The 26,943-nt window shown below is 43.3% G+C and overlaps 1 protein-coding gene and 1 long non-coding RNA gene across 3 annotated transcripts in view; both read right to left on the bottom strand.

Annotated features, from left to right (window-relative positions):
• Positions 1-583: 583 nt before the first annotated feature.
• Positions 584-7,472, bottom strand: LOC118235208. Its single transcript, XR_004766807.1, has 2 exons — positions 7,315-7,472; positions 584-1,099 (listed from the first exon to the last, which is right to left on the bottom strand). It is a non-coding gene; the product is annotated as an uncharacterized LOC118235208 (long non-coding RNA).
• A 10,613-nt stretch (positions 7,473-18,085) lies between these two features.
• LOC118235929 (peripheral-type benzodiazepine receptor-associated protein 1-like) overlaps positions 18,086-26,943 on the bottom strand; it is a 98,731-nt gene continuing 89,873 nt past the window's right edge. Inside the window, exons 25-32 of one of the 2 annotated variants that reach the window (XM_035433826.1) lie at positions 26,253-26,404; positions 25,305-25,473; positions 23,442-23,510; positions 22,935-22,979; positions 22,010-22,113; positions 21,582-21,653; positions 21,329-21,457; positions 18,086-19,285 (exon numbers count right to left, since the gene is read on the bottom strand). In XM_035433826.1, the coding sequence (XP_035289717.1) occupies positions 19,064-19,285; positions 21,329-21,457; positions 21,582-21,653; positions 22,010-22,113; positions 22,935-22,979; positions 23,442-23,510; positions 25,305-25,473; positions 26,253-26,404 (962 nt within the window). In that variant the 3' untranslated portion in view covers positions 18,086-19,063. The remainder of the gene's footprint in view (positions 19,286-21,328; positions 21,458-21,581; positions 21,654-22,009; positions 22,114-22,934; positions 22,980-23,441; positions 23,511-25,304; positions 25,474-26,252; positions 26,405-26,943) is intronic. The other variant, XM_035433825.1, reaches the window with a different exon arrangement.

The raw sequence follows: 26,943 nt of genomic DNA, 5'->3' as shown, positions 1-26,943 counted from the left end.
AAAAAGGATGATACCATGAAATGAATATAATACTGATCAGTATCTTGCCTCATGCAACGCAACACATCTCCTTCGTATTGAATTGATCAAATTGTTGATTGTAGCCTGTGGAATATTGTCCCACTCCTCTTCAATAGCTGTATGAAGTTGTTGGATATTAGTGGGAACTGGAACATGCTGTCGTATGCGCCGGTCCAGAGCATCCCAAACATGCTCAATGGGTGACATGTCTGGTGAGTATGCAGGCCATGGAAGAACTGGGACATTTTCTGCTTCAAGGAATTATGTACAGATCCTTGCAACATGGGGCCGTGCATTGTCATGCTGAAACTTGAGGTGATGGCGGTGAATGATTAGTACAGCAATGGGCCTCAGGATCTCATCACGATATCTCTGTGCATTAAAATTGTCATGGATAAAATGCACTTGAGTTCTCTGCCCATAGGACATGCCTGCCCATACCAATACCCCACCACCACCATGGGCCACTCTGTTCACAACGTTGACATCAGCAAACCGCTCACCCACCCGACGCCATACATGCTGCCTGCCATCTGCCCTGTACAGCTGAAACCGTGATTCATCAGATTCAGAATCAGACAACTTTATTGATCCCAAGAAGGGCAATTCATTTGCAGCTTACTCAGTCCATACACACAACTCCAAAACTCACAGACAAGGTAGTTATATGTCAGAGGCAACAGATCAACATACATGGGTCAATACAAGGAAACAACGAGCAGCAGTAAAAATAAAAATAAAACAGTTAATTAGTGAAGAAGACTGTTCTCCAGAGTGCCAGTAAGCTCCTGCCCACTCACTTCGATTGTTACATCAATCCGCAGGCAAATCAAGACCCTGGTGAGGATGTCGAGCACACAGATGAGCTTCCCTGAGGCGATTTCTGACAGTTTGTGCAGAAATTCTACGGTTGTGTAAACCAACGGTTTCATCAGCTGTCCGTGTGGCTGGCCTCAGACGATCCCGCAGGTGAAGAAGTCAGATGTGGCGGTCCTGGGCTGGCGTGGTTACACGTGGTCTGCGGTTTTGAGGCCTGTTGGACGAACTTCCAAAATCTCTGAAATGACGCTGGAGGCAGCTTATGGTGGATAAATGAACACCCATTAGTCTGGCAACAGCTCTATAGGACATTCATGCAGTCAGTATGCCAATTGCATGATCTCTTAACTCTTGAGGCATCTGTGACATGGTGTTGAACAACAAAAAACTCAATATTTTAGGGAGGCCTTTTATTGACCCCATCATAAGGAACACCTGTGTAGTGATCATGGCTTTCAATCAGCACCTTGATATGCCACACCTGTGCAGGAGATGGATTATTTTGACAAAGGAGAAATGCTAGCTAACAGTGATATAAACAAATTTGTGGGCAAAATTTGAGAGAAATAAGATCTTTGTGCACATAGAACAAGTCTTTGAGCTATTATTTAAATGCATTAAAAATGGCTGCAAAAATAAGAGTTGCGTTTATATTTTTGTTCAGTATAGTTACACAAGGTGGCATTGTTTCATTGGACTCGACGAGAGAGGAAACGCTTGTCAGGATGTTGCATCAGAAAATCTTCTTGAAGCTTCCATAGCTGTGGTGGAGAACCACGGCAAACATTAAATTAAGCTGAAATAAAGGATTTAGTGTGTAAAATTGAAAATAAAAATCATTCCGTGTTTTGTGGGCTACAGCACATAACTCAAAAGAGTGAATATAAGAATGCAGAAGTGTTCTTCAGATACAGATCCTCCAAACATATAATTTTATCTTAATTTAGCTTAAAGCCCAAAGGCCTTTTTTGGCCAACATTTACGGTTAATGAGGAGCTCTTGAGAGTCTAACCTGCATGCTACGTGATTTGGCTTGATTAGGTAAATTGCGGGTTCCCACTGCTCTATAACATCTTCATTTCTTGTGCACCTGTGGTTAGCTGGCCTGGCAGCCTAAAAACAAATTAATGGCCAAATATGTCACGTGAAAAGCAACATTCTACACAGGAAACAATTCTGCTGTTTTTCAGAACGCTAGTTAGCAGCAACCTTCAACGTGAGGGAGATTAGCCTAATGATCTGATTGAAATTTTTATGACATTTAATGACAAAACTGAATTTCTGTTTTCAGACGGTTGTGAGTGTACAGGAAAAGACTCTCTTACGGGCAGGGTACCCTGGAGTCGGGCTCACAATGGAACGCTTCGGTTCGCCACATCAAACAGTTGAAGAATGGAGGAGGGGGTGGAGGTTTGCAGGCTGCTCGGTCCTCTGCTGTCACTCCTCCCACATCACACTTTGCTGCACTGCAGCAGGTAGCCCTGAGAGCTGATAAGCCTAGTGTGAGGATTTCAGACCGCTCAGGAGAGCCAGAATTTTGCCTTCATGATGTACGAGTTTGATTAAAAAAAAAAAAAAAATAATAAAATTCTGCAGGGTGAGACTGCGATGTAATACTTTCCACTCTGTGTAATCATTCATTGGTCAATAAAGTTTATACAACCAATTTCTCAGGAAACAGGCCAAATAGCGATATCAACATTCTTGTGTTACATAATGGTTTCACATGCACATGTCCACACACACACACACACACACACACCGTCAGCTAAATACACTTTTCACACTGTAACTGAAATGTTTATCAGAACAGTATATAGCTTTTTTTTTAATAATAAAAAATGATATCATTGCCCAATGAAAGAATCCAGAAAAGGTTTAATATATGGTCCTGTTTTTTAAAAAAAATAAACATTTGAATTCTCAGTACTGCATTTCACATTATGTTTTCTTCCAATGTCTCTTCTGATCTGCAGAGTTTGCACAAATCTTCCATGCTATCAACAGGATGACCTTTTTGGCTCGGGTAGCATTTCTATATTAGATGCCATGCGGCCGGCTTTCAGAATAGATCATGCTTGAAAGCCTTGGCTGTGAAATTACATTACATTACATTACAGGCATTTGGCAGACGCTCTTATCCAGAGCGACGTACAACGAAGTGACATTACTTCAAATATTTTTCCCCAATACACAATGCACTACCTGGTTATGAAGTTAATGTATACATTGTCCCAGAGTGATTGAATGTGATAACGTGGCTCACTGACCATCCTCACACCGATGTGTGCATTGAGAAATGAAGTCAAACAGGTTCATTGATTCAGGATGTGTACTATGTGCACAGCATGACTGGAGACATCCACTAATAAAATATGTTAAACCAGAAAAGATTATGAAGACCTCGGCCAGCAATGCATGCCTCCCCAAAACTGACTCACCCACAATCTCAGGAATAGATCCACTAAGAAGAAACCATTTAAAATGAATGATTATTATACAGGTGACATGGCAGTTGTCAAAATATTTGTCTCCATATAATGAAATAGCCAACTTACAGTGCTGTGAAATGGTTTCAGATATTCAGACAAAATGCAACATTAGACAAAGGGAACTTCAGTAAATACAAAACAAATTTTCAAATTAATATTTAATTTATTCCATAAAAAAGTTATCAAACACCCATATCGCCCATGTGAAAAAGTAATTGCCCCCCTCACTCAATCAACTAATTAACCAAATTTAATTGATGATTAGATTCAGCTGATTGAACACAGTCAGGCTTGATTGCCGCTAGTCCTGTTGAGTCTAAACCTCACTCATTGAATCTTACTATTAGTGTGAAGGAGACACCAAATTTTCTACAAGCACACTATGCCACAATCAAAGGAAATTCCAGATGACAAAAAGTTTAAATATATCAGTCTGGAAAGGGTTATAAAGCCAATTCTAAAGCTCTAGGACTCCACCAAACCACAGTGAGAGCCATTATCTCCAAATGGAGAACACTTGGAACACTGGTGAATCTTCCCAGGAGTGGCTGGCCTGCCAAAATTTCTCCTAGGTTGCAGTGACAACTCATCCAGGAAGTCACGAAAGATCCCAGAAGACCAGGTAAAAATGAGATTCATGGGAGAGTAGCAAGGTGGAAACCACTGCTAACCAAGGAAATCAACATCAATGCCTGTCTCACATTTGCAGAAAAACACCTGGGCGATCCCCAGGCCTTTTGGAATAATGATTTATGGACAGATGAGTCAAAAGTGGAATCCTTTGGATGTCATGGGTCCCAATTTGTCTGGTGTAAAGCAAATAAAGCATTTCACAGTAAGAACATCATACCAACAGTCAAACATGGTGGTGGTAGTGTGATGGTGATGATGCTTTGCTGCCTCCGGATCTAGATGACTTGCCATTATTGAAGAGACCACAAATTCCGCTTTGCAACAGAAAATTGTTACAGAAAATGTCCAGTCATTTTTGATCTGTTGGTCTGTTGTCAGGGGGGTTTTCTTCACCATAGAGAGTATTCTCCGGTCATCCACTACAGTGGTCTTCCTCGGTCTACCGGGTCTTTTGACACAATTGAGTTAACCAGTTGTTTTTTTCTTGTTAATGATGAACCAAACTGTTGACTTGGGCATGCCCAGGGTTTTTGCAATGTTCCTGATTGATTGATTTTCATTTCTGAGCCTTATGACGGCCAGCTTAATTTGTATCGACACTGCTGTCTTCCTCATGTTGTCACACCCCAACAACAATCTCCAAAGGCAATTGCAAAGTCTAGAATCAAGACTAGACATCAACAGCTCTCTTCTGCATTCACTAACGACACAAATGAATACACCTGCCTAACGAAACACATCTGTGAAGCCAATTCAACAAATACTTGTAGTACCTTAAAATGGGGGAACCATGTACAAAAGGTGCTGTCATTTCTAAAACTGACAGTCTGCACTTCAACCTCACTGTCATTGTATCCTTTCAAACTCAAAGTGCTAGAGTACAGAACCAAAATAACAAAAAAATGTGTCACTGTCCAATGAATTATGGTGCTCAGTGTATGTAGCGGGACAGTCTAATTGACTTGTTCTGGGGCCAGGACCAAGTATAACTTGGTTTGGTAAGACCATTGCAATTGAAGTGGTCAGTATTTAATTAGCTACCTAGGACAAAATGTTCAAGCTTGCACATGTGCATATGTGTGTGTGCGTCTCTGTGTGTGTGTGTCTGTGTGTGTGACACTGGAGAGATCAGACTTAAAAAAATTAAAGAACAACAGTGAACGTCACCATAATATTTAACCAGGTTACTTATGATATGGATTCTCTAAGCTAGGAACCAGCAGCGCAAGACAAAATTATTATATCCCCCTCATTAGAAATGTCTTCCATCTTTTAACAAATTAATCTGACTGCTTGACTTCAGTAATGAATAGACACAAAAGTAAAAGGGCAAACAAGTATACAATATCAATGGCATATAATATTGCATGCTTGTAAGGTTATATGAACACATTCCTACCCATCATTATTCACACAAATTCAACTTGAACATTGATGGAATTTGGGGGAATGTATAAGTTAAAGTGTTATTACATATGTGTCATTTCTAATGACCTCCCCTCGCCAGTACACTTAACAGTGCTTCTTTACCTGCCACTGTGACTAATGTCTTTCTATACACTAAAGAAGGGGGCATGTATCAGGTCCATAAAAATGCACGTGTTGGCAGGGGGACCTGCATTCTCTATTCGAGATCAGTGCAACTGAACAAGATGACAAGATGACTGTTATCGTGTCACATGCCACAAATTGTGAACAGCTGCACCCGACACATTTTGTAACGGTTTGAAATGTGCGCCCAGTGAAGAGACTAGGTCAAGGGTGGTTGATAATCAAATGAGATTTTGTGAATTTAACTTTACCAAAACCACAGTCATCCACTCCCTCCCTTCCTTCCTGTCATACAAAGGTAGAACGTCTCACTAATTTCTCTGAAAAAATATGTGGATGATAGACAATAATGTTTGTCTCTCGACGTGCTATTTCCAAAAAAATATTTTATAAGGGGCCACCAGACTCATATGTAACGGTTAATAAGCAATCACACAAACAAGTATTTATGCAGTACAAGTATGAATATATCTGTATGTGTCACATTTTCAGAATATTAATGTGCGGGCCTATGTGTTTTAGTTAGGTTGGTTTTAAAATTCAGAACAAATTGTGACAGCTTTACAATATTTCATATGAATGAAACAGCCCATCAAATAAATGCTACAGTATCAGTAAGACATGGACATGGTGAACATGAAGAAACAAAATGGAGTCCACTTCCTGTCAGGCTTACTGATACCTCTCGGTAGTAAGTTAAGGTAAATTGGGGGAGGGGTGCACGGTGCAATGCGCTGTGGAAAGAATGCATCACCCAGTGAAATCTGCCATTCAGAACAAAACCTGGGAGCCCGCTATTGCTTTTCTTCACACAGAGAGACCCAAACCACAGGCCTACAGAAATGGAAAGCTCCTCCCCCTCAACCCGCACAGCCCTAGGCACGTCTTTCGATGTCTACTCCACAAATGAGTGAGCTCTCTTTGTCAGATTCTCGCTGGAACTCACTGGGCCCGCAAGCCTGGCTTCCATTGGCTGGCTCCTGCGACTGTTTTGCCCATATTTGGCGATGTCTAAGCCTCTTCGGGGAATGTCACACGCCAGCATTATTGACAGCACATTTAACTCCGACGGCCTTTTTCTCCTTTTGTCCCTTTCTTAGTTTCTGTTTTACTTTGCCTCGCCGTCTCGGCGAACACATCGAAATGAGTGAGCCATCAGGGAGGGATCTCTTTTCTCCAAAATGAACCTCACCTCACCGCGATTCGGCGTCTGTTGGCAGTGGAGCCACAACGAACGTGTCAGCACAAACACAAAGACAAAAAGTGGGAAGCTGCAAGCAAACATTATCTCAGACTGAGGCTCAATGCCACCCAGTGGTGTTCCAGACATTCGACTCTCCACGCCTGCTTTCCAGGAGACAACATGTTTGCCCGCAATACGTTTTTTTTCTTGAGCAACATGAGAAATGAGTATACTAGTTAGTCTCTATTGACGGGTGTGATAAAACAGGAGAGCCAGGTGCAGCTTGCCAGAATGAACAGCATATAAGTGAGCAAGTGAGCATATAAGTGAGTCCATACACTTCAGCTGTCTGCAGCTCAGGCAGTTATTTTAAATACTGGTTGAGCAGCCATTGGAAAATTCTGCTTTTAAACTGCTGTAAAAAAAAATCTAGTCTGCATTGTTTTGCGTCCAATTAGATAGAAGTCCTTCATAAGCAGGTGTATAAATCTTGTTAGTGTATTGTTTGTGTACAATTGCAATTTAATTGGTGCTGGGGTGAATCAACAGGTTAGCTAAGAGTTATCAAACACAAGCAAAATCAAGTGTGCAAACAGAAGAAAATTGGACACCTACCCCCACAATGCTTATTTCTGCGTGTTGTGTCTTCCTGTCAGTTGTTGTGCTAAGTTTACTGCAATGTCTGACTACTTAGAGGCCTCCAGTTTTCAGTCAGTACCTGAACATGACATGGCAACACCCCCACACACACAACTGTTGCACAACTGTGGCAGTGCTGCAATACTCAGGCTAAAATAAAGCCAGGGAAAGAGACCCTGTTGGTAATACAGCTCTTGGATGGGTGGGGGGGCCAAGGACGAGGGTGTGAGAGTGGGGCTACGGGGGGAAAAGTAGCTGTATCAGGGAGGGGAAATGGCTGCCGGGTCTGATAACGTCTGTCTGCAGGGGCATTAAGGCTTCAGGGGACCTGCACTTTCACACAGAGTTCTGCTAACCTTCTTTCACAGATCGCCCCCTGCCCCCCTTTCTGGAACACACACACACACAGAAACATCCCTATGCACCCTGTTGGCCACATGTGCCCCTAACCCCCCTCTCCCCCCACCCACCCCCCAACAAGCTCACCTATGATACATCTCTCTCCTTCTTTCCCTACAAATTTGACTTTTCAATCAGAGGCCTTTAAAATCTTCCACAGCTATATCCAATAAGTCAAAATCAGTGGTACATTTTTCATTTGAATTTGAATTTTGTGAATTAAATAATGGCAGACATATTAATGGCTTCTTGACTGTGGAGAGGACTCTTTCATAGAAGGGAAATGCTTTTCCAGCTTCCATCCATCAAGAATTCTATTAGGTTACCATATAAACATACTCACATAAAACTACTTATTTATTATTAATTGTTAGACTGTTGGTTTAGTCCATGGCAGCTCATTTTATTTCTAGATGACATAACATCCTTATAAAACCTTTGTCATATATTACATGCATAATGGTAGAGAAGGCATTAGCTATCACAATAGCATAACATTAGAATACAACAATACAGGAATACCTTTATCACTAGAAATCTACACTGAACAAGACTTGAAACAAGAGATTACAGGCTCAGTTCCAAACTTATTGTAGTACGCAAAAAATGAATTTTCTCAGTAAATAACTGGCTATAGTACATAAACAGATAAACTGTACAGTGAATATATGAGCATTTGGCAAGAAAATGAATCTTATGATGATTTACATATTAATACTTTATTATGTCAGAGGTTTCAGTGTTAAACGACCCATTTTAGTATTTGGTATCTAAGCAAAGTCAAGATTATTAAAACACTGACCATCACCAACTAAATTCAATAAGCACAGAATATATTAAATTACATAACACAATTTTCTCAAAGTTATATTCTGTTATAACAGAATTAAGTTGCAAGAAACTGCACAAAGCCAATGTTATGCCTTTCAGTTTCTTGCTTGTTGCAAAACAACATGAGTTTGAGTGTTGCACTTGCACGCGACAGCATTTGTCGAAATAGGCCTACAGGAATAACCCCGGTTGCGTAACAGGAGAGAACTGGCCACCATGTTCGTGTTAACTAGGCTATAACAGACATGTTACTGATCTGGTGAGTTTCATGGTAGATTTAGAAGTTAAGCCTCCACTGGCCTTTCTAATTCTGAAAAAAAGTTAGAGGCCTTCTAAGTCACCAACATGAAAATGACACAAAGCTCTAGAACATAGCAGCAGTTGGCGCATTCACAATCGTGCCTTTTCACTGTTCAGGTGCAAGGCGCGGCACTTTTGCTGAAATGATAGTTGTGCTGTCAGATCTTTTTTTTTTTTTTTTTAACTTTTTTTAAAAAGTTCTTCTCAAAGCTCGGTGTGCTCCACCCCTCTCCCCACTTCCTCCTCTGCTCACTGAACATAACTCTGAGGTTACAGTTGCCTAGGTACCAGCGCAAATATCTCCCCCAAAGACGACACGAAGTTTATTCTGTGGCTAACATGAAGTTTTTTTTTTTTTTCCCTCCTGTTGTTTGAAGCATCCGGCGTCAGTGTAAAAGAGGTCACAGGAAAAAGCAGCCCCCCTGTCACAGCAGAGACCCTGCATCAGAACACAGAAACTGAAGCGGTTACAGACTTGTTAAAAAGTGCTCCCTTACATACCTTTATTTTTTTGAGATTCAAATTTTAAAAAGGTCACATATTCAGATATTTCACTCTTTTCACTCACTGACAACCTTTTTCCAGGGCGTTGTTTCCTAGTGAGACATCAGGATCAATTCCTCTGAAGTAAAATTTGACACCATGTTAGGTCCCCTTCATTTGATTAAAAATAAATAACTTTTACTTTTGTGTGGTAAATGAATTAATATAAGTTGTTCTTTCTGTATGCATTTTCTGTAATTGATTTACACAGTTCCTAACTGCTTCTGGACAAGGAAGTCTTGTTATATATGCATAAATTATTAAATGTGCAATGTCTGTACTGATACCCCACTGAGGGAATGATTTTTAACTCGCATCTAAATATTATAGTACTTGGCCTTTAAGAATGGAGATTTCATGGCATTCTCTGGTATGATCATATTGAATAACTGTCCATTAACATACTATTTCATTATCAAACATAATGAATTTGCAGCATGTCATGACCAGGTTTATCCTTTATCAGCCTTATTAATCAAAAGGTTTTTGACAACTAAAAAAAGTTAAGTTATAGGTTTTGTTCTTGACTGTCTTTCTCATGAACCCTTTCTTAGCAAATACACTTATCTTGAAAATGACGTGCTGGCAGTGTTCATACAGGAAATAACATTTGTGTTTTTTCAACATAGGTAGTTCCTGAACAAGCTCTATCAGCCAAAACATCTCCGTTTGAACCTTTTCTCTGTTGCAAGGCAGTTAGGAAGCCTTTGACAAGCTAAAAGCTACATCAGTTTGTAGTGGATTGCTGGTACTTTAAACTATCTACTTCAGCTTGCATTTTTCCTATTATATTTATGTCAGTCAAACATTTCCCATCTGTAATTACTAAGTAGAAAACACAAAACTGTAGTAATATGTTCACATAATGGATATTACCTAATTTTATGAATAAATGTTTAAACCTTGTTCTATGACTTTACAAATAAAAGCAAAAGTGGGTAATTATAAAGAAAAGCATAACAATAAATAACAAGTAACACCCCATTATTAATACAGCCCTAAAATCACTACTTATGCAGGCTGAACCTATATCGCCTCCATTCAGATCCCTTATTTAAGGTAATATTAATTTTCAGTGAAAGAAAAACATACGAACTGCAAATATATGATACCTGGTAGTTCAGTAGTTTTAATTATAAAATTTTAAAAAACATTTTACAAATTTAACTTCCATTGGTACGAGGGCGTAATTCACAGGGGATAGGAGGTCACGACCGTGTGTTAGTCACGGAAGGAGATGCCACGTATTCTGTGACCTTCCCCACGTTTTGCCATTTCAACGATTTCCTCCAATTTTAGTGCTTTCTTTGAGTTTTTGATGGTAACTCTCAACCGCAATGTAGCCTGATGTGTTATTTGTATAGGCCTACACATTTCAACAACAGCCCATTGCCAACTTCTGGGAGAAACGAAATGTGACAATGTAGACCTATACTGATTCTGGAATGCACTGGGATCGGGATTCTCATCCTTGTCAGTTATTGCAAACAGATGTTTGACAGCCCCTGTCAACAGTGTTGATGCCCAGCACTCCCGCCCCATTTACGGTAATACCGGTGACAACAGGTGCTCATCAAAGATTCAAACCTCTCAATGCACGACACGTTGTACCAAAACAAACTTTAAAGAAATAAAAATGGACACACGGCAACCATGTTTTATTTTAGCAATGCACTTTGAGCACGCTCCATTTCTAACAACATTCCGTTAAATTAACCCCTTACGTGTTGCCTCCTTTTTTTAGCCTAAAAAGGACATACCCAAAATAAAATGGTTACTGTTCTTGAACCCTTTTGAATACAGGCATAATCCTGGTCTTCTCTGAAAGGCAGCCCTTGGGAATTTGTTTTACAAGAGTCAGAATTACTGAACATACGACCGAAACAAAGTAACAGAAGCTCAAACACACTGCAGGTGGAAGTTTTTTTTTTCTTAACTAAAGAAAAAAATAGATTTTTTTTAATTTATTTGAGTGGATACAGATGCTTGAAGCTCTCCACGGTGGGCTTAGATACAAAATGCAGACACAGCCACGACACTGGACAAATCCTGGTTAAAAATTAATGACAATACTGTCAAAAATGAACATTCTGCATTGTTTTTTCTGAGCTAGGTTTAAACAAAAAAGCCATTGATGGAAACCACTGCTAACCAAGAGAATCATCAGTGCTCGTCTCACAATTGCAAAAAAACAAAACACCTGGATGACCCCCAGTCCTTTTGGGATAATGTCCCATGGACAGATGAGTCAAAAGTGGATATTTTTGGATGACATAGGTCCCATTTTGTCTGGCGTAAAAAGCAAAAACAGCATTTCACTGGAAGAACATCATACCAACAGTCAAACATGGTGACGGCAGTGTGATGGTTAGAGATGCTTTGCTGCCTGAAGACCTGGATGACTTGCCATTATAGAAGGAGCCATGAATTCTGCTCTTTACCAGAAAATTCTTAAGAATGCCCGATCATCTGTCTGTGAGCTGAAGCTGAAGTGTAATTGGGTTATGCAGCAAGACAGTGATCCAAAATACAAAACCAAGTCCTCATCAGAATGGCTGAAAGGAAACTAAATTAAAGTCGAGTGGCCCAGTCAATGCCCTGATTTGAACCCAATAGAGATGCTGCGGCAGGATCTGAGACAAGCTCAAAAACCTACCTGTTTGTCTGAACAAAAGCAGTTCTGCAATAAAGAATGGGTTAAAATTCCTCCACAGCGATGTGAAAGGCTGATTATAGGAAGTGTTTGGATGTAGTTATTGCTGCTAAAGGCTGTGCAACCAGTAGTTCAAGGGAGCAATTACTTTTTTCACATGGGTGATATGGGTGTTTGAAAAACTTTTCATTAAATAAATGAAATACTTTTTAAAAATGTGTTTACTCAGGTTCCCTATGTCTAATATTACATTTAATCTAAATTTCTGAAACCATTCAGTAAAACCATTTCAAAATGCATCAAGATAGTTCTCATTCTGCAAAACAAAATGATTTTTTTCAAACCTTTTGCACAACATGGCTGACCATGTGAAATACAATGGATTAGAATACATGGGGTTTCCTTCAGTGCAACAAATTTAAAATGGAGGTTTGAATCAAAGAGCAATCACCAGTCCAAGAAAGCAAGCTGAAAATCTATATACTCATTTATACATACTTTAAACCTGTAAAAATGAGGACACAGTGCAGTAATATAAATGAGCAAGCAATTAAAATGATATCAAACTCTTCCCCATTTACTACATAATTATAGTTTTTTTTTTAAAACAAAAGTATGCTTCCTCCTTCTAAAAATAGCGGGGTAGTAATGTGTGAGAAGCTGTGGAACGGCGGCCCCTTCCTCTTGTCAAAATCTTTCGCCATAGCAACACGCTGCACTGATGAAATCGCGCATTTACAAGATGGGGAAACAGGAGTACAGAAATGCACCAAGCCATCCCATTACAAACTCATTTAAAAAAAATAATTTCTGGAGGATGCCAATATCTGCTTATAAGTACAGTGGATCACAAACATCTGGTCAGATATGTGTCTTTATCTTATAATTACATTTGAGCAGGCAGTTGGAGCAAACGCTACTAACTGTCTGGCCAGGAAATACACCAGCATGTTGAAGAGGAATCCCCTTAGACTAGATACTTCAGAAGCCAGTGAAAGAATGGCACACGGGATTGCAACAATGCGAGTCACTTCTCATCAACCCATTGCTTCGTGGAATGGAAATGTGCATGATTAGGTTTAAGGAGATCCCTCAACCCTGCCAAGTCATACATGTTAAATTATGACAGAATTATGATAAATTAGGTCAAATGAAGCCAATCTCACTCACGTATGACTGGTGAGGTTTGTACTTCTATGGTGTATGTTCTGAGTTCACACTTGCAACACTGAGGCCTCCAGACACTTCATATATTAACAGGTTTGTATATTGGGCATACTAATAAATATGGCTGCCTTACGAAATGCCTGTCATTTTGCAGGATCAAGTGAACAATCACTATCAAACCACCATTTTACTGTATGTAATCTATTTCACCTCATCTTACATAAGCATGCCATAGACAGCCACAGTTGTGAGTCCAGCTCAGTATACCAGTGCAGTGGAAGACTAGGGCCTTCACTTCAGCCTTCACTTTGAGAAACTAATTGAAAGAGAAACTAATTTAAGCAAGTTATATTTCTATTGTTACACCTTTTTTTATGTTATACATGCAAACAAACTGCTAACGATGCAAATTTAATAAGACATGTCCCAGTGGGGCCCAGGTTCCATAGGAATACATGTGAAGCAGCTGAGAGAGGTGAACATCCACAGGCTACAGGCTACTGTCCAGTCATCTGGTGTCAAGCTTCAAGATGTCCACGTTCAAAGCACTTTGTCTTCTACGGGTAAAAAATTTAGTACATTCGCTTGCCTTTTTTCTCCCTCTAAATTCTTTCTTTACAATAAAGCCTATGCCCATAAAAGGGAGAGCGGGTCTGTGTTCGGCGTGTACTCCTAGGCCCAATAGGAGCCGGGCTGCGCATGTGTGTGAGCGCACGCATGCGACTGTTAGACCTCTTCCTGTGGTTTATACCACGTGGTCAAGAGAGGGTTAAAAAGGAGACCAGTTCTCCTCCTGCAACCCATTTCATCTGCGACCGAAAAGAGACGCCTGGTAAGACCTCCGGACACCTTCGTCCGTTTTTGACTTTTTAAATTATTATTTTTTTTTAGCTTAATTTAAAATATTTATGTGGAAAACATGGCTTTGTGTTTCTGATTAAAATGAGGTCACTTGTAGCCATTTGCTTTTGAAACTTTCAGAATTGACCTTTTTTCTTTTAACGATGTTAAGAACCTGACAATGTGCAAGTACATGACTTTTAGAATGGTAAGTTTTACCATTCAAAGCCTTTTTCATTTTCAGGGGTGTAAATATTTTGTCATTTAGCGAAATGGAAATAGAGAAATAGCGAACTACAATTGTTGGTTTTCTTTCTAATCAATGAAGTATTGGAAATATGTTTGAATTTAACTATTTTCTCAACATTTATTATTAAATTTTACGTATTTTGAGGAGAAAAACTGAGTTGATTGCATGGCTTTTGTTCTGTAAACGAAAATTATGCTAACTCACGCAAGACAAGATGGCTTCCATGTGAAAAGCAGTTCCGGGAAGATTGCATGTGAAAGCACTGATCTTACTCCTTGTCACTTTGTGAAACCAATCCTGAATTCAGTGCTCAGGTGCCACAAAACCAATGTTTTGGGTGGGCAAAATAAGTTAATCGCAGTGGCATCAATTTTTTTTGAAGTATAGTAAAATAAGCAGTTTACAAATATAACCATTTCAGTTGCTTGATCCTGTTGGTGTGAAAATAGCATTCGTACAAATCTGTTAAAATGTATGAATAAAGTACTAACAAATACCTAATTCTTTAGCTGCTTTTTGCTATTTTGTAAGCCTACAAACAGGTTTCATGGAACATGGAAGAAATGTAATTGTTTCTCTAAGTTACAGATTAAGCAGAACAGGCCATTAGAGAATACCGGAAATATAGTGGATTCTCATTTGCAGCCATGAGATCATGACATCTAAAGTCTTTCTGTTACTGTTCTTAATTCATTGATACCACGCCTGTCTTTGTCTCGATTGGGCCAACATGGCCAGCATAGTCTTTAAGAAGTGAAACCATTACCATTGCGTACTTGTTGTTCATTCTACTGGGGGGAGGGGGGGGGGAGGGGGGGGTTGGGGATGGTGGGTGAGAGGAGTTGACAAGAACAGAAGGACCGGAGGCGATCCATCGACAAAGACCTTCGGAAGTACAGTGCAGTCATCCATAAAGTAGAAAGCACTACTAAACTCCACGGCACAGTGTAGTGTTTCCTACTTTATGGATGAGTGTACTGTTGGCTACTGTGAAAACGACCGAAGAAAAAAACCCGCAAGAAGAGGAAAACGAGGAACACTTTGTTTCAGACTCGCGTGTGACAACTCATGGTGTTGCCCTCTACAGGTCACATGAGCTGTGCACGTAGGACGAAACAAAGCAGAGAGCCCGTTGGTGATATTAAAGTTGCAACTATGCTAGTTATGCATAAATTTCATTCCATTTCAATAAAGCAATTTTATGTTCACAAGTTCTTTCCCATAAACACGTTAAGCTAGGTTATCCAAACTGTTGTGCAATGTAATGTAATATTTTCTATGGCTGTGAATAAAACAACATTTATCTGAAGACTGCTGTTGTCTCTCTTAAATATGGGAGGGGAGGAGGGAGGGGGGGTTGGGGGTTTGTGCGCCGATTGTTCTGAATTCACGTCCCCCCCCCCATGTTTCCTTTCACTTCCTGTTTGGGCGGTGACCGAGGCAGCTGGTGCGGGAAGGCGGGGCTGAGGGGCGGGGGGGCGGGGCCGCTCTTATCACTCAGCCGCCAAACGCCGGGGGGACGCGGCGGCTCCAGCGTAGCCTAGCGGCGGCCGTCCCCTACGCCTCCGCTACGCTGTCAGACTGAACACTGCTTTACACGGGCGGGAGGCGGGGGAGGTTAAGGTCATCTGGGAGCTTAGAAATACTGGTTCACCTTATTTTACAGAGGCATATAATATTTTCATTAATCTCTGAAATTAAGAAATCCGTGTATTTTATACCTGTGATAATTCACACCTGAGAAAGACCGGTCCTTCCTTCCTCCCACTAAATATAACGATGTGTAAGCATACAAATTCCTGTTATGATGCTTTTGACTCAATGGTTACATCCATATACAGTATGGTGGAGTGGGAAGCTGCAGGAGGTAAAATAAAAAAAATATCAGAGAAATGAAAGTAGAAAGTAGAAACTACTGAAAGAACTTCTTCAATGAAAGTAGGACACACACACACATGCACACAGGCACACAGAGGCACGCACATACACCCACACCCACACACAGTTCAATACAAATTGCTGATCAAAAGATTGTGCTGCCATTTTATGTGAAAATATACTTTATTCCTGTAAAAAGATTGATTCCATACCGAAAGATATCTTCACACTTCCAAGTCGGCTCCTCCGTGCACTAATTCCACCATTACTGTTTCTCAAACCAACACTGCTTTTCAAGAAAACATGCAAAAAAAAACAGATAAACAATAACAAAAAGGACCATATGTACACATGAGCTTTTAAAACAGGTAATAAAAATCTCAATATACAAAAAAATTCCGGTTTTTAAAAACAACATGTACAGCAGTAAGGGAAAATGCTTTCTACTGTATGAAAATATCATACTTCATTGACAAAACCCAACAACAATTCATACGCTGTACATTATATACAGGTCTAACTGCTGCATTTTTCATGCTCCTTACTTGGCTACCATAAAACATACCAAAAATGCAAACAAAATGGCAGATACTTCTATAAATCCATTAATGTAACAAATAAGGCAGAATATGGGCAGGACATTATGCATGCAGTTAATATAAACACTGTGTAAACAACAAATTAAGACTAAAAGAGTTCATATAAGGCTACAAATATCAACCGTTGCTAGTGTACTTCCTACCATTGAAGTTCTATTTAAGCAGCAGTGCAGACTAGCATATGCTAACAGGGCCAATTTGGCTGGTACATTCTTGAAGCAATGATAGCAAGGTATCAGCTGAGTATTTAACTATAGAGCAGTATAGGGAGCACTGGAAACTACAGGCCATGGAGATTGCAAATTTGAGCTATGCACGTTTAGGAAAATTCAAAGTGCTTTTTTTCCCTTTGTAGCCTTTTCTATCTAAAAGAGACTATTACGAGAGGCAAAGATAGTATGACCTAATTGAGGGTAAAACCACTGTCACCCATAGTGTTATTGATAGTGTTAAAACTGAGCTCTCAGTAGCACTGTGCATGCATGGGGAAACCCAAAAAATAAAAATAAAACTTCACTTGAGCTTCAACTACACAAAATGTACCTTCAGCTCTGCTCTAGTTCTCTTTGACCGGGTCCCTTTGCATCTGGTCAGTCACACCATCACCACAATGTCTGTTCACCAGTTGAAAGTTTGGCAAGAATCAGATGCTAAGGAAACAAGCACAAAGCTAGGGGGTAGGTGGTTTAAATGCTAATAATAATTAACTGTCCAACTACCATTTTAACCTGAGAGCGTGATTTCATAAGAGCCCTGTCATTAAAATTACAAAACAAAGAAAGAAACAAACACCTCGACACAGGGGCACCAATACTAAGTTAAATACTTCCTGAAAATAAATTACTGCATATTGTGAAACAAAACAAATCAAAGAAGTAGAGCTCCTGGTTACCAAACCATGGGTCGCCGGCCATGTCGGTAATTAACATTTTCCCCCAGTTGCTATTATCAAAACGGTTTTAACAGTTTTACAACGTCCATTATCTTTACAGAGACGAGGATTTCACGCTCCTAAAACGGAGGCAAATTCAGAAGAGAAAACAGTCGCCGCATTAGAAAGTCCCGCGAGCTTTTCGGATGACTTCGCACAACGCTGCACGGACAACGCTGGCCGCTGACAGGCCAAGCAGCTGAGACAAGCCAACGAGGCGCTCGCGCGCTGACACTTACTCCCACCCGTCAGAATTCAGAATTAAAATTCCCATTTTCAGTTCAGAAAGGCAAAGACAACAGTCTCAGTTTCACGAGCTAACGGTACATCTACATATAATTAAATACTGGGGGAGGGGTGGTGGTGGTGGTGGGGGGGGGGGGGGGCGGCGGGGGGGAAGTTTGTCGGCAACACAAATAATATTTCACGCTGCATCGTTTTCATTAGAAAGCCAATGAATACTGAAGCATTTCTGAATACCCAGGAGCTGTCACACTAAAAAAAAGATCTTGCGATCATCCGACAGCTCCACGTCGGCAAAAGCATGGCCAATAAGCTCATGTATGCTACCGCACAAACACGGCCACACTTATTGTATGTGCAAACTGCCGCACCGAACAAACCAATAGTGCATGAACAGGGTGGTATTTCAAACGCCGAAGACATTAAAACACTTATAAAAACACCTCAGACAAGTAACATGCAATTACCACTGAACAGATTAAATCCATTTAAAACTCAGTCCCTTTTCAACCCACTTGATAAGTGTGAACAACCCAAAAGAGGAACAAGGAGAGAATACCTTCCATCCGGCATTGAACAATAGCTAAGAAACCATTTACAGGTCAACTCGCACATAAAACAATAAGTAACACTCCCGTGGGTGTTTCCGAAGGTATGGAGTCATACAACTATAAAACCATGTGGCATACTAGGTTTTACCTCTGAATTGCTTCTATTGTTAACAATTATGCACAAATATATTCCAGCTTTTGACATAAGCCTAATAGACAGCCAGGAGTAATAGTAAGCTCTTCTGGTGAAGGGATTTGAGCAGTTAAAAGGGCAAAGGAAGTGTACCCTACTTAAACATGCAGCTTCAAAGCCTTGCAATGCCATCTCCTCGTTCAATAACAGCAGTGAAAGCCAGGTCAAATGCTCAATGGACAAACAAACTTTAAGTGCTTATAGGAATCTCCAGAGATGGTCAACATTTTCTCAATGCATCTCTGGGAGAGGACGGCCAGTGTCCTTAATAACCAGCACTGAACAGAATAAAAACTGAAGTTAAAAAGTGCTTTCTGCTAAAAAAAGAAAGGGAGGCTGTCCTGGCATCAGTCCTTCTTGCTGGAGCCCAGTTTTTTGAGCAGTTTCCTCCCTTTGGAGAAGAAGCCCTTCTTCTTCTTTCCTGGGGGAGAGGCGTCAGTCTGAGTGGGGCTCTCTGAGGGAGGGGGGCGGGGGGGAGAGGTGCTGGGGGCCGGCTCGGGAGCTGGGGGGGACTCCTCTTCTGCGGCTATCGAGGGTGCGGGCGGGTCCTCTGACACGGTCAGGCTCGCCTGGGGAGAAGTAAGGACACGGACAAAGGGCAAGCTTTCATTTTATTTACTGAGCCGCAACACTCTGACACCAATCCCCACCCCTCCCCCCCAGCCCTAACGATCCAACACTAACAATCGGCGAGCAATGGGAACTGAAACTGGAGGCATACATTTCACAGACGACTTGAGAGGTGCCATTTCATAACTGCTTATCAACCGGAATGTAGAAAAGCGAAGAACTGTGCTTTTAAATGCAGAACAGTATGCCAGTCCTGCACGGGTTATGGATTGGAAAGGGAGAAAATGGCTGAAATTGCAAGTATCTTTCCAACAAAAAATGTGCCCAATACAGCTAAATAAGTAAAATCTCACCTTCTTTGTCTGCTTTCACTTGAGCAAAGTTTCGCAAATTCCACTTCATAGCGTTAGTAGGAATTTCAAGACTTTCATACATCCAAATACAGGAGTCTACTTTTTACTGTTTGATTACAACGTTCGCTCGATTTTGTAACCGAAAATTCTTTGGTGAGAATTTGACAACAGATGTACCAAACACACAACAGCAACAGCGTTTAAAAATCCTTGAATTTTAGTAATGTTAAAAAAGCAATTTAAGAGCATTTTGCGCGCTACAAAATCCGTCACTATAAAGCAATTTAGAATTCAAACAGATGCGTTGTTTAGCAGTGAGTGCAAGAGAGGATCTACATTCTAGCTAAGTTTTCTATATCTAAGCAGCGATGATACAGTGAACCGTGTAACACCTTCCATTGGTAAACAGCTACAACCTAAGGTGTTAAAAGCCTGTGTACAGAGCTAAGGGATGTGGGATTACAGGACTCCACAGAACGGCAGAAGATACCCAACCCTTCAGCCAGCAGCTGGCCTGACACAGACACGAGGCTCGATCTGATGTCTCATGAGGGCTTTACAGGACACAAGAACACAGGCCATCTCGGCCTCCACACTCCCACAGACAGACATACAGTATCTACGCTGAGGCGCTCAGACCAACTCAAAGCGGAGGGGGGCTCCCTTAACATGGCGGGGCAGCAAAGCACACGTTGAGTGCTTAAGTAAGGCCCAACCATTACACGGCACCACTTCAAACAATTTGGACCATACTGCATCAGTGAGCTCCTGGAAAAGCGATAAGCGCGTCGAACGTTGTGTTGAGAAGAAACATAGCGCCATTTGTATTGAGGGAACACAGGAAAGAAGAAGCATCAGGGATATGTGGATTGTAGCAATATAGCATTTGTTTCAGTGACGAGCGTCACTCTATGGCATGGCTTTTCTCAAACACTAACCCTCAATTTCAGATGTATGGCCAACCATAATGCTGTGAACATCTGCAGAACCAATTCCCTAAGTCATACAACTAGCCTGGCCTTTCAGAGCACCGTGATTTTAAACGCTAGCTGTCTGAGATGGAGTGTGAAGCCTGAGAAATCCACAGGGACAGGAGGGAGGGAGGGCCGATTCTGACCCTTCTCTGGGTATCTTCTCCGACACAAAGACTTACACTTTAACGCTTTGAATGCACACTCCGTCTGTACCTCTGCAAGATCATTCAGGAAACAAAGGAGGACACAGTGAAAATGGAACGAAGAAGAACTCAAAATAAAACAAAAAGGACAGACGTCAGCAAAGTAAAGACAGTTTCATGCAATGCTCATGCTGATGAAGGGGTGGGTGGTGTAGACTTTGAGGTCCAGTAAGAGAATGCAGTAGTTTCTGACAGAAAGACAGCATGAGGATCTGGTTCTCTGAGCCAAAAATGAGTACCCAAGAGTACCCAGGAGTATACTACTTTAGCACTGCGTACTGTGTAACTTCCCTAGTTATATTCTCTCAATACAATAAAAAACCCAGTAAATTCTACAATTTCACAGTACTATGGAATTGCAGGTGATTTCCCAAAGAAGTTTAACTTTGCAAAACTGCAACAAGGAACGTGACTCACCCTTGCTAAGTGCAGACGACTTGAATGTTCAATGGCCACACAAAGGTGACACAGAGTACTCACAGACGCAATGTTCCCCTGAGTGTTCCACTTACCTGGGACTCCCGCCTGCTCTCTGACGTCCCCTGGTCCCCCACGGGGCCCCCGGCCGCCTCGGCCCCAGCCTCAGGAAGGGCCTGCAGGAAGTTGGACGGCACCAGACCCTTCTGCCCGTTCACTTCGCCCTGGGTTCGAATGAAACCGTCACAGTCAGAACCTAAAGTGTGACGTCACTGGGCCGATCTGTCAATAACAGCTCAAACATTCTGGAGAACCGGGAGCCGGTGGGAGGGGGGAGGGTGCGCTTACGTAAAAGAATCCATCGTCGTCCATGTCCCCAAAAACGTAGATGACGTCCCCGGCACTGAATTTGAGCTCGGCCTGAGGACAGAGACGGAAGGGGTTTGCGCACGGTCACTTGCTAGTAAACACGTTACTTTCCAATAGAACAAGCTAATGCACTGTGACATCATCTGGCCTTCAAAATGGACGCCTTTTGAGGTTCCATCTCCGTTAGGATACTACCTTAGGAGTGAGCTGACTTTTAAGAATGTAGGTAGCAGGCAGCTGACTTCCTATTGGGACACAGCCTGAGAGGTGTGACTCTGTCAGCCAATCACGTCAGCGTCTGCTGACACCAGTGCCCCTTTACCAGCTGAGCAGACAGGAAACGGGACACCTGTCGCTCAGTTTCGTGCGTTTTTAAGGACTCCGAGGCGCGATATCGGCGCGGTCACCTCGACGTCGGCGTTGGGGGAGCTCTCCCGGGGGTCGTAATCGAAGATGGCCACCATCCTGCGGGGGGCGAGGGACTGAGGTCCGCCGACAGGCTGGCTGGAACCTGTCAACAAGAGCAAACGACCCAATCGGACCCTCTCCCGCACACGGCCACTGCAGCCCGGAGAGCGCCTTCGACCGCTCACTGCTGGTGTCGGTACGACGACGTTTCGAGTGCTGTGTGTCGAGTGTTGTCTGTTGAATGTCGTGTGTTGTACGTTTTGTGCTGTGTGTTTTGTGTGCAGTCACATGGGAACAGCTCAGCTTCTGCTGCCCTTATTCAAGCTTGGTTCAAATTCTAGTGCTCCATTTCCTCAACTCAAGTCCCGAAATCATCCAGAATTTACACATGGGGGAAGAAAGGAGCCATCTTAATGAATCCAGCAGAGACGGGGGGTTAGGGGTAGCTGTGACTTAGGCACTCTTTGTGACCATGCCGTTTATTAAGAAAGCTGCTATGCTGTTATGCGATACCTGTACTCTACATTTTCATTAGCTCGCAAACGCACACGTAGCCAAAGCAAGAAAATGAGAACAAACTGAAAAGAGACAAAGAAATCATGAGAGTCACTTTTCGCATGCTCCATCACACAGAATGAAGAAGTAGGTGAAAATGTGGTCACAAAGCATTCTGGGATATCCAAAATCAAGGCAGGTGAGCCTTTGTGTCTGAAAGGGAGGGGGGAGGGATGAAGTAGTTAGCCATGAAAATGACAGCATGCGTGGGGGGGGGGTTAGGGTTTCATTCCAGGAAAATCAACATCTCGGCACTCTTCAGGCATGCGCAGGGGTGAGAACTGGCTTGCTGTTGCTCGGAGGAACGCGGTGTCCTCGTCCAGCAATGCAAAGGCTGTGGTAGAAACAGAAAGGGAGAAGCATCCTAACCTCTACTCGAGTCTACACTGTCCTCCCAAACACCGGCAGATTCCACTGAGAGGGGGGAAAGGAGAGAAAAAAGCTCATTAGGGTAAAAACTGATCCTCCTGCCGAGCGCGCACACACACACACACACACACACACACACATATATATATATACACACACGCACACAGAACAAGCCCAAACTGGCCCAAAATCAAGCAGATGGAGGCCGTGTAGCTGTCACACGTGGAAGGGAACAGAGGCACAGATGCAGCAGGCCAGAAAGGACACTGTGTCAGGATCACTCAGCCCCTCCTCGGCCCCTAACCCTTCACTCTGGCGCTCCGGCGGTGAGCGCGGCGGCAGATTTACCGCCCGAAACTGGTCGAACTCGGTCCCCCTAGCCTGGGAATCTCGACAGAGCGTCCCTTCTGGCCGACACGCAGGCGGGGGGGGGGGGCGGGGGAGCGAAACGGAGGGAGAGGGAGAGGAGAGGAGAGGAGAGGAGACACAGCGAGCAGCGAGACACACCTTTCTTGGATCGTCTAGGTTTCGTTGGCGGAACAGGGCGACGGGGAAGCTGTGCATGTGAACGAGTGCCTTTATGGAATTTAAAAAAGAAATCAAACAAAAAAAGAAAAAACAGAACAGAAAAATAGAAAGGAAATAAAGAAGCAGACCAGACAAGAGGGCAAAAATACAGACAAGAACAGAAAGGCCCAAACGGGGGAAAAAAAAAAAAAAAGGAATTAAAACCATGGCTGGCAGAACAGCAGTGAGACAAGTGAAAGTGGAGAGGGTTACAACACCTGCAGAAGAACTCTTAGGACTGAGGAAAGAGAAGGTGTGTGGGTGTGTGTGTGTGCGTGTGTGTGTGTGTGCGCGTGTGTGTGTGTGTGAGTGTGTGTGTGAGTGTGTGCACGCATGTGTGTATATGTGTGTGCGCGTGTGTATATGTGTGTGTGTGTTTTTCGGTGCGTGTGTGTCTGTGTGTGTGCAAGTGCGTGTCTGCAGGGGGGGAGGCAACCCTGCAGATCCTTATGGTCAAACCATGTTTCAATGCAACGCAGGACGCCTTAGGAGAACGAATGAGAGCCCAAGGCCTTCGCTGCCCTGCACTGAAATCCCCAGCCGAGGCGCTCACCCAGGGCCACGCTGCGCTGGCTCTGAGCTCATTGGAGCAGAGCTGCGCACGTGTGCAGCCAGCACCTGGAGACAGCAGCGAAGCAGCGCAGCCCACGCAACACCCGCCTCACTGACACCTCCATGGATTAGTACCAGTCCGTCTGCAGCCCCGAACCTCCATGAGTCAAAGTCCGTATTCAGGGGGAAGTACAAGGCAGCGGATCTCAGAAATGCTCATTAAACATTCACTGTTTATTTTGCGTGTGATCCTGACGTTACCCCCTCAAACTGTGTTATATTCTAACACAGCCTGCTGATCAAAAGAACGAATGAAAAAAAAGCAGCTTTTTTGCGACCGTTGACAGTTATGTAACCAGCAGGTGCTATTTTACCGTTTTAAGACTGGATCTCATGAAGCTGCTTTGACTTCATAAGGAGCCTAAAACTACAAGGAACAGCAGATCTGAAATGGAGTTACTTTTTAAAAAAACTCATTTTAGAAAGTCAGCTGTCCATATTTATATCAGAAACATAATATTTTTTTGCACAATTCCTGGGGGAGATTCCACACAATATGAATGCTTTGCAAATGTTTTTTTCTATTAAACAATCTCTTTAAAATTCTTACATCTTTTCAACGTTCAAGGGTTTCAGTGCAGCCCTTCATAGATGTGCGCCGATTCAGGGTTTCAGTGCAGCCCTTCATAGACGTGCGCCGATTCAAAACTGGATGACTACCGCGATCGTGCGCAGAGACCACAGAATAAGCCCCCAGAAATGTGACATCACTTCCTGTCTGAAGGCAGAGGCCAGCGGTGCTGAACGAGCTCACTGAAGCGGCGAGGCTCGGCGGCCTGCGGAGGAAGTGAGAACGGGGCCGAGAGAGAGTGGGGGACGTGCGTTCGGGGAGGCTTTCACTGAGTGGGTTTTACAGGCCTCGGTGACAGGTCACTACTGCATTTTGTCCTGGTGTGGGGTCCACGCCCAGCACTACAAACAGATGGCCGTTTTCTTTTCGTTTAAATTTTCCTTTAAAGACAAAGAATTTGGAGCCCAGCGCGGGGCTGAACATATCCAGCTCCTGCTCTGTCGGGTCGACTGGCCACAGTTGGCGCTAGCCGGCCACAGTTAGCGCTAGCGCGGTCTGGATGCGATGTGTGACGGACCGTTTCCTGTCTGTGCTAGGTGTGGTGAATGCTGGGAGCAGAGTGGCGCTTGTGCTGGCCGGCGTGTGGCAGTACCCGGGGCGGCCTGTGGGGGCAGCAGTACCTATTTTCTCCATGGACGCCTCTGCGGACAGGAAGCCCTGCTGCAGCAGCTGGTCCCGGGTCCCCTCGTCGTCCACCTGGATCTCGGACACCATGTTGCACGGCACGTAGCCCAGGCGGCCGCCGCACTCCCCGCGGTAGAAACCGTCGGCGTCCTTCTCCCCGTGCACCTAGCGCACGAGCGCGCGCGCGCACACACCCCGACGTCACTTCCTGTCTCTTTTTCAGCAGCACAGCACAGCTAAGGTCTGTGAACATATGCTCTACACCAGGGCTGCCCAACCCAGTGTCTGGAGATCTACCGCCCTTGTAGGTTTCCAGTCCAAGCCTAAAAGCGCACCTGATTCAGCAGCTAGAGATCTCATTGAGCTGCCAATTAGTAGAATCAGGTGCGGCAAATTCGGGTCGAAATGAAAGGCTACAGGATGGTAGATCTCCAGGAACAGGGTTGAGCAGCCCTGCTGTACACCTCATCTTTCTCTTGCTTCATTGTATTTCACACTTAATTGTCCAGAATTGGCACAGCTGAAATGTCCTGAAGCAGACATACCCGTATCTATCCATTTCAAAATTCACCAAACTCAGGTTCATTCCTGCATCAGCATCTGATAAAGTTGCAGAGGCCAGTAATGCCCGTTAGTATCAGTATCTTTCTCCTGTTTGCCCATCAGCTAGAGAGTGAAATACGGCATTACTGACAACAAATGTCAAAATGCGTCTTTGCAAAATGAATACGTTAATAAGTTTGGTTTTTAAAGCAATTATCGATAAAGGAATTAGTGTTTATTTAAAAGAAGTATCCAAACATCCCCAGTAGATGTATTCAATGCCTGCACAAACTGATTGTGCACTCTACAGAAATATATGTTATAAAATTAGATATATATGGGCCCATGTGTAGGCACACAGGAAGTGTCCTACAGGGCTTGTCCTGTAGGGGGAGCTGTACCTTGATAATCTGCCCCTCCTTGAAAGGCAGCTCCTCCTCGGCGGCGTCCGGGTTGGGGGACATGACGGCGGGGTCGTAGGGGAAGAGGGCCACGAAGATGCGCACCTCGCCGTCGGCAACCAGCCTCTCAGGCTCCGCCTCCAGCTGTCCGTCTGCACAGAGACACGCCCGCCCGCTCAGTCACCTGCGTGCCTGCGACAGAGCCCTCTCTCGCAGTGGGAGTGCCCTAGGTGTGCCTTAATCCTCTCTCAGCCTAAGCCTGTGTGAGCAGCTTGTGAGGTGGGGGGGGGGTTACTTTTCGCTGGAACGTGCACTGATCAATCCCCCCCCCCCGGCAAGGGAAACCGGTGCCAGCTAAGTGAAATTCTACATTGCAATGAGTGTGTTAAATAGACACAGTGGCAGCAAATGTCCAACCCTTGATAAATAACAATGAACTACAGCAGTGACACTTGCCTGTCATCCAGTGTGTATATTTATTTAACCTCATTAACAATGGCACATTAACACTTGTGGTGCAATCATGTAAGGTTGAGAGGGCTGACAATCTCATTTTCCTCGTGTGTGCGCGCGCGCTTGCGTGTGTGTGCGCGTGCACTTCTGTGTGTTTCTGTGTGCTGGTGTGCGTGCGCTTGTGTGTGTGCGTGTGCGCGCGCTTGTGTGTGTTTGTGTGTGCCCACGCTTGTGTGTG

Source organism: Anguilla anguilla, chromosome 9 (assembly GCF_013347855.1).
Source record: "Anguilla anguilla isolate fAngAng1 chromosome 9, fAngAng1.pri, whole genome shotgun sequence".
Classification (NCBI taxonomy): domain Eukaryota; kingdom Metazoa; phylum Chordata; class Actinopteri; order Anguilliformes; family Anguillidae; genus Anguilla; species Anguilla anguilla.
Note: the sequence above shows the minus strand (reverse complement) of the source record. Positions and strands in the feature narration are given on the sequence as shown.